This window comes from Etheostoma cragini, chromosome 21 (assembly GCF_013103735.1).
Source record: "Etheostoma cragini isolate CJK2018 chromosome 21, CSU_Ecrag_1.0, whole genome shotgun sequence".
Classification (NCBI taxonomy): Eukaryota; Metazoa; Chordata; class Actinopteri; order Perciformes; family Percidae; genus Etheostoma; species Etheostoma cragini.
Window position 1 is genome coordinate 4066541 of NC_048427.1, and position 8520 is coordinate 4075060.

At 39.4% G+C, this 8520-nt stretch overlaps 1 protein-coding gene across 1 annotated transcript in view; it reads left to right on the forward strand.

The window, feature by feature from the left end:
• hs3st3b1b (heparan sulfate (glucosamine) 3-O-sulfotransferase 3B1b) overlaps positions 1-2623 on the forward strand; it is a 20790-nt gene extending 18167 nt beyond the window's left edge. Inside the window, 1 exon segment of the mRNA XM_034860579.1 lies at positions 1-2623. This exon segment is cut by the window's left edge and continues 99 nt beyond it. Within this exon segment, the coding sequence (XP_034716470.1) occupies positions 1-103 (103 nt within the window). The 3' untranslated portion in view covers positions 104-2623.
• Positions 2624-8520: the final 5897 nt, after the last annotated feature.

An 8520-nucleotide genomic window follows, 5' to 3' on the forward strand; every position in this document is an offset into this window, starting at 1 on the left:
TCCCAACATTGACCCTGAGGTGGTGCAGAGGCTACGGGACTTCTACAGGCCCTTCAACATGAAGTTCTACCAGATGACGGGACATAACTTTGGTTGGGATTGATGTGAAAATCATAAAAGACATTTTTGTTTTTGTTTCATTTGTTGAGAAGTTATTTTTTTCATCTGTAATTCAATGGCAAGATGTGGAGATATTGCTATATATATGTAAAATGTACAGAAATCTATTTTATAATAATTTATTTTTATTTCTAAGCAATTAATTCACTAAGCTGCCTAACCATATTTGTACATAACATCTGGCCCACATGTTGTTTTTAACATTCCTCATTTTAATTTTGAATTATCTCGCTCCTCCCTCGTGGTCCTGTAAACTCAGTGGAATTACCGGTGCTTCGTAATGCAGATTATCAGCGATGACTGAAGCAGAAATTAGGGAGGGGGATGTCAAAGCACCATATTACGGGTACAGAGTGCTCACAGAGAAAGGGAGAACACCCATCCATGTGCATCCTCATTTATATATGCATCATAACTTTATCCTCATCCAAATCCTGTCATTCTGAGTGGGATTCTTCTGTAACATGATTTACTGCAACACACACCTTCCAGTTAAGTTTTCTACAATCTAATTTTCCTGCAATGGCGTAGGCCTAAACTGCAGATCTCATGTCCCTTTCCACTCAATAACAGTTAGATCAATAGGCCTAATTGATCCTCATTGTGTCACTCATGCTTAGAGTATACAGCTGCCCTTTCATTCTCAATGCTCCTGCTGCCTGCTCTAATGAATGACCCATCCATCAAACGTTAAATTCTATCCCAGGCCACATAAGGGCCCATGTTAACATTATGCTAATCTGGTAAAGGTAACTGGCAGATCGATCGCGCGCTCGCTCTCTAACTCCCCATTAGAAGCAGTGTTGGCTGAGAGCCAGGCTCTTTGCCCCTATCTGCTCAGTTCAAAGGTCACACAAAGTCTCAATCAAATTTCCTTGAGAGGCATTTCATTTGTTGAGTAGAGCAGGGGGAGTGTGTGCCTTTTTTTACGGTAAGATGGAAAAATCTTTACGTGAGGTAGCAGAGGCATATCTGTCATAAATAGAGCATAAAGATAAAAAAGATGACAGACAGACAAACAACATCTTGGTTTTGCCTCACTGGAATAGCGTGTCTTCAAACAAAAGTCCACCAGGCCCATCTTATATCCCAGACTAAAGAGATCAAAGGAAGAGGAAAGGTTTTTGTGAAGCATTTTCAGCACAGCAAGAATTGCCTCAGGCGGGGCATGAGGGGGGGGATCAGTTTCTAACCTCTCTAATGTTGAAAACCTCATGTACCATCGTCCATGGCCTATATAATTTATGCCTTATTCACACTTGTCATTCTCGCTCACTCACAAAATCTCTTCTTGTTGCCAAAAAAAAAACTTTGGGTTGATATCACGTTTTACACAGCTTAAGTCGCTATCTCTGCTTTTCCCCCTGCATCGCTTCTTTGATTTTGTCTTTCTACTTGAATTCTTGATATGCAAGAGGGAGAAAACGCATGGTTATCATTCTTTGATGTGCTGCCCCATCTCTTTTCAGCGGGTGGCATGCTACAGTTAGGGCACAGGGAGGTTGTCGTGCTATGCTGCGTTATGCTGTGCTACACTATGCTATGCATGCTCAATGTGGTGGCCATTATGAAAATGCAGGGATGATGGCAAGGGGTTATTAGCATCCAGAGGAGGGCTTCATGTGTTTACACATGACCCAGACTGAATGTACACAACCTATCCTCACACTAAAGTACCCTCAAATCAATTTTAAAGGTCAGATTGTCACTCCGTTTTATTGAAAAGTTATATTTGATTGTCAATTTTTCTTTGTGACGTTAGGAAAACGCTGTGCCTCTTTAACCATTCAATACAACGCAGATAGCCTGCTCCCGTCATTAAGACAGAGAATGACCCCAATTCAGCAATTTCTCTTATTTTCCAGCTGCCTGGTTTAGCCTCAAACCAATGGTAAGTAGCAGGGGAGATGGAGGCTTGTTAAACTGCATTTTTTTGTAGTGCTATCCTTTACTTTCACTCTATCTGAGCGATGATACACCTAGCAAGAATGCATGTAAAGAAAGCCTTCATCTCTTCTTCTCTCTTTAGTGCAATGTTTGATTATTTAAAGAAAATCATTTATTATGACCTCTCTCAGCAAGCTGTCACGTTCTGAAAGGAAAGTCTGACATGGTCCCTGTAATTGTTCTAGAACGGCAGTTAAATTCTGTTTTCATGCAACTGAGGGAATATCTGAAAAACCAACATCTTGCACTCATAGGTTTACTTCATGTGGCTGCAACGGTTATGGTTGAGTTTTATTCAGCCTGTTTCAAAATCTAAAAATTGTTAAAAATGTTTGTCTTACCCACATATAATATGTATTTAGACTAGCCGATCTGTATGTACAAAAATGAAAAGGACATGTAAATCAAGTATTTTGTGGTATATGTACATCAAAGGAATTAATTTTACACAAGGCAAAAGCAAAATGGAACAGATGTTTCTAGATGATTAAATACTGAACATTCAAAATATTTCTTTGTATGAAGAAATAAATAAAAAAGTATATATTTTACCAAATCCTCTTGTGACTAACTTTTATTTCATTGATTCTCTCCCGGAGTTTTATTATTTAAGGGGCATATTACATTTAATAAATACCACCTTTAATGGGCATGATGACTAAGGTTAGATGTCATGAAATCTTCTATAAAAGCTGGGACATAAAGTATACTAGCAGAACCAGACATTAACTGTACTTTTTGGGTAGTGTGTTCATTTTCTTACTATCATTTACAGGAAGTATGAGTGCAGATAAAACACAGCTTGGGGATGTTCAACTTTAAAGGGTTGGTTTGCAAATATATAACAATAAAACAAAAACGCCTCCACCCTAGATTAGAAGAATGGGATTTTATTTGTGGAGCCTATGGAGTGTATAAAAGTAGTGGACGTAGCCACCTTGACGTCACCAATTGGTCAACTACTGTTTTGAAGCCTCAAGTTTGGCAGTTTGGCTGTCGCTATATATATATATATATGTAAATTCGTTTAACTATTAGTGACCATATTTGGACGAGAGGGTGGAGCTACGATTTCGAATGTGGTTGCTGGTTAGCAAGATGCAAAAATGAAAACTCCCTAGGGTGTCTTTCAACAAACCCTGAACAAAATATTTTTGGCTAACATAATGTTAAAATTGACTTTAATGAACTAAAAGAAAGGGTCAAAGTTTTAAGAAAAAAACTCGGACAACACCCAAACCAGACAAAAACACCATAGCAACTTTTCAATCACACAAGGTAGCCACGCATAAGCTACTTTATTGCCTATAAAGTGAGAAAATGTGTTTGGTAATTTAGGTGAACTGAGCATTTAATTGAGTTAAGCCACTTAAGGAGAGGACGTGACTCTTGCTGGTATGTGAGTATATCAAACACGTCTTTTAAGCTCTAGAGGCTCCGCCTACTCCATCCTGCTCGTTGCTAGCTAACATAGCATTTCATTAGCAACCTGTCCACCAACTAATGTGATTATGTCACTTCAAGAGGACGTTGTGGAGTAAATAATGCGTTTCTGACACTGTTGTTGCTGCTTGGAAACCGAAATATTCTTCTTCCCTCATTCACTGTGGTCCACACAGGTGCAAGTGATGATGATGTTACTCCCAAAGGAGAAGCCAGGGGGACATCTGCTTCACTAACCAACGGCAAGCTAAGTGCTAACTTCTTGTGCTAACATGCATGTTTTGAGTTCGTGTAACGCTATAGGCTCTGTTTAGTTAGTATTTTATATTTGGCTGCTGGCTGATAATTTCTGCTGTTTTGGTTGCTGTTTGGCATGTTATGGGACTTTCATGCTGTTCATTTAAGTGGTGATAAAATATGAAGTAATTTAAAGTTTTGTAAACTCAATTGTAACATATTTCTACTGACTTTGAGAGAAATATGTCCCCCTGTGCTGTTGCTGTTGTTTTGGGGTGGCTAGTAATGTGTGCATGTTGCCTTTAGGGATTTAAACATGACCGGTGTCTTTGAACGTAGCTTATTTGCTTAACTATTTCCTTGTACAATTAACTTCTGGTTAGACATTTAACTTGGCTTGTCAGACATTTGCTAGATGGTAACATTTGTATTTTCTCCAAACACTTTGTGTTCAGTTTGACATTATACAGAGGTGATTCACCTCAAAAAGAAATGGCTTTGGGTCAGATGGCTGCACTGTTCTTCATGCAATTAACTTGCTGACCTTCTGTTGTGTGCTTTATGCTGCTGCTTCTTTTCATTTCTAATTTTTTATTTATATAGCAACAAATCACAACAACAGTTGTCTCATTGCGCTTTTCATAAAAGAGCAGGACCATACTCTGTGATGTTATTTACAGAAACCCAACAATTCTCTCCAAGAGCAAGAACTAGGCGACAAACGCAAGGAAAAACTTCCTTCTAAGAGGCAGAAACCTCGAGCAGGACCATGGCTCAGGGTGGGCGGTCATCTGCCTCGACCGGTTGGGGGGTGAGAGAAAGAAAGACGGAGACAAATCACGCATAGAAATACATATAATATATAGGTACATATGGAAATTGTTGCATCGAGAATCAGTTTAGAATCAAATCGTTGGCCTCTAAATTGGAATCGAATTTTGAGGTGCCAAGAGATTACCACCCCTATTAATCTTGATGTTGGATGTTTTACTTTGTAGTTTTTTTTTTTTTTGTAGGACATTTAGTCTTGTTGTATTGGGTTGGCATAAAACAGGAACCAAAACCCGAAACGGAAGTATTAGAGTAATTTGTGTACTTCTAGCTATTTGCTTGAAAACATTTATAATTCAAAGGTTTGCATGTATCCTGTAAGGTTTGTGCCTGGCTGTTTCTTTGCTTTTTGCCATTCCCAATTCAAAATGTCATGAATGTGTTTACAGAATCTGTTAACCATTTGACAGTTCAATATTTACACTTCTTATACACAAACAAGGTTTTTTTTAAGCTAGCCCCCTGCTAAATACATGTGGTGTGATTGAATAAGCATTGGAGGCAGACAGTTTGTGTAATGTGTAGAGTTTCTGTGGAGTGGTTGAAAAAAAACAACAACCATCCTGGCATTTTTTTCTTCTTCTGTTTCCGGCTCTGCCTGGCAGTGTGGTTATGGAAGTGGGGGGTCTGTATGGCTTTAGGTGACCCATAGCTGTGTGGGAGGTTTGGTTGCTGGTAGTGGTGGGTCTGGCTGCTTATCGGAAATGCCACCTCCCTTTACACACACCCTCACTCCCTGTAAAAGCAGCCTATGTTTCCTTATGGCTTATAATGAGATACACCTCCAGTGCTGATTATTTACAAGCCTCTGAAACACCTCTGTGTATTTAACAGGGCTCCCATTCACAATATTAGAGGTGATGTATTTACAAACCTGTCCACGGACGACAGGGATGTTGACATCTGCAGCAAATTGTGGGTGAAGTTTTTATGGTCATGGGGATTTTGGCAATGCTAAAGCCGGTATGTATCCCAGTGGATAATTTTCACACTGAATTACAAATCAGAAAATGGTGCAGTGCAGAGGACTCTGTTGACAGTTATGTTATATTTGACACACAGCTTATATAAACGTTTTTTTGTTGTTGGCTGCAGTTGTGAAATTATTTCAGAAAATGTTGGCATATAATTGCTAATTCACTTGTTCAAAACATCTTATAATTTGCTTATTTTTAATTCAGTGTTCCTTCAACTAAACCAGTGAATTGAACTTTGCAATGGATCAAGTTGATAAAATCAGAAAGCGTTTGCAGTGTGGAAATCAAATTATTTAAAAAAGAAACTAGTAGGATTAATTGCATTTAAATTTTTACCCTGCATAGCCATATTTACAATATTTTACTGTATTTTTTCATCCAACAAAGTTAAGTGTGGACTGGTCTAGATTTCTTAAGTTATAATTAGCTCTGAATCATTGTTTTCTCTTTGTGTTCTCAGGGGTATAGATGCTCTATATTTGACTGACACATCCTGGTCCTTGTTTGTGTGTTCCATTTTTAGGTTGCGCAAACAAAACCAACAAAAGATCCCTTGCTGCAGTAGACAACTTTAACTGGAGCTTATTCAAATATGGAAAAAGTATAAGTTGAAATATTTTGGATAGATAGAAAGATGGATATATATTGATCCCAAATATGGGAAATTACAGTGTTGCAGCAGCAAAATATCAGACACACAGCACACATACAGAATGTACATGAAATAATAGGATACAGTATATTTATTTACAATATGGAGAATGTACAACGTACATGTTGGGAATAAAAATGTAGAACTATTAAATAGTATTAATAAAGATGTAAGTGAACTTATGTTTGTGCAGTTATGATGTATCCTGATGTCTATGAGTCTTTTCTAACAGTTTTTAAAAGTTTATTTTTATTTTTTTTTAGTGGTCATTGCGACATTGAAGCTATCTGAGCTTCTTAGCCCGGCTACGCACTGGCTGCGTGGAAATTCTGTTGCGTGCCGGCTGCGCTGGTCTACACACCAATGTGTCTGACGTGGTGCTGCTGCTAGGGCATGTACAGGGAGGGCTACCTCGGGAAATAGCGCCAACAGATTCAAACTCTGAAAAATGGGTAAACATAAATATACTGTGTAGGCTACGGATTTGATTTAAAGCAAGACAACATCGGCAGTATTAACGGCAAAATAGGTTACAGAATATTCAGTTCAGTAACTTATAACAGGTGCAATATTTGAAGAAAAAACATTCTGCAATAATGTCTAAATCTAGAGACTTTAAAACATGTCATTTATCAATATGCATTTGTGTCAAAATGACATATAAATATCTTTTCCCATTCTATTTTGTCTGTACTGTATCTTTAAGTCCAAATTCACTTTACTGAGGAAGTCTCAGATGGAATAAAACATTTCATAATGCAATTAAACTTCCCGTCCCAATTTGCAGTGGCTAAACTCACCAAATAGTCTAGTTTGTGCTATACCAACCCCCAAGGAAGAGGTGGGCTGTAATGAGTGGAACATAGCAGAATCCCCACAGTGTGCATGCTGTGATGTAGTGGCAAATATAAAAGGTGGGCAAACTATTTCCTTCCTGTCAGTCACAGACATCCTAAGGGAATAAAACATTTGGTACATGGGTGGTATTTCCACATAGCATTTACTTTTATAATGTTTCCATAAAACCCAAAATATATTCATAGTGTAAATCAGTTTTGCTAAAAGCATGATGTGGTTAAATTAAGATTAACATTTTACGTATGCCAATACACCAACTGTGTTTCCACAGGGAGAGAAGACTCAAGTCTCCCACAATAGACAATGCCGATGTCCAAACAAGGACACAGATGTGGCTGAGACACTGCCAGTTGGAAATATCGGCTAATGCTGCTGTGGGGGAGGTGTACACTGGTGGCACTGCTCCTCCAAGAGCCACTTAACCTCAATGGAAAATGTTTCGCACAAAGTAAACAGCGGCCCATATTACAGCACAATAAGGATGCAGTGCAAACAGAGAGATCAGTATCCATTTACGCAGTATGTGGCTTTCAAGGCCAGTCCACATGCAGGTAGTGACTTGCTTTTCATCAGAAATCATCGTTGATATTTAGAAGTCTGGAGCTGGATAATTGGTCAGCTGGAGCATTGAAAGACACACCGGAGGGGAAGACAAACAGGATGTGGTATGAATGACGATAAAAAGAGTGGAAAAAAAGCCATGCTTGGCCGGTTGAAGTGGAGCATGTTCTCTTGGCGAGCACCCAGCTATTCCCCTGAATCCAAGCCACCTGTATTAACTCATGACTAACCTGATCAACCTGTTCATGGATCAGACAGATGCAGATACATTAATGATAGATTCCCGGGCTGGCAGCCAAGCGAGCCATCTTACAGAAAAGGTTTTGGGTAATTAATAGAGGAGCTCAGCCAAATGACAGGGGGTAATTGTGGCGTTTGCAGATGATGTCTTATTGTCATCGTGTGTGCCTCCCGGGCTGTTATGGGTACAGGCGGCTGCTGCTTTGGGATGGAAACAGACACCTGGCAGCACTAGACACGCGAAGTCTTCCTATTCATCGCCTCCTCCTTCACTGATCCAAACCCCTTTCTCCCCCCCCCCATCCCTTGACACAACCTCCAGAGCAGGTTGCTATGTGGTGTGTTTGATCATATTAGCTTCAAGCTGCTGCAAAGCAATTGCACAATATCTAAACAGTCTTGTCACAATGGCTGGAAACATGGCAGGGGGGCTGCAGGGGGGGCATTAAAGATTTAGCTGTCTACCCTGCTCTCCTTTGAGAGCTCAACATGGCGCAGCTTTTTAAAAAGGAAGTGGTGGCTCGGTGGATGGCTTCACACGCAATCTGGCCTGTGCTGTACCCCTCGTTTAGGCTGCACGCTCCACACCCATATTAAGGAAAGAATATATATATGTGTATATCTATATCTATCTATCTATCTATCTATATATAA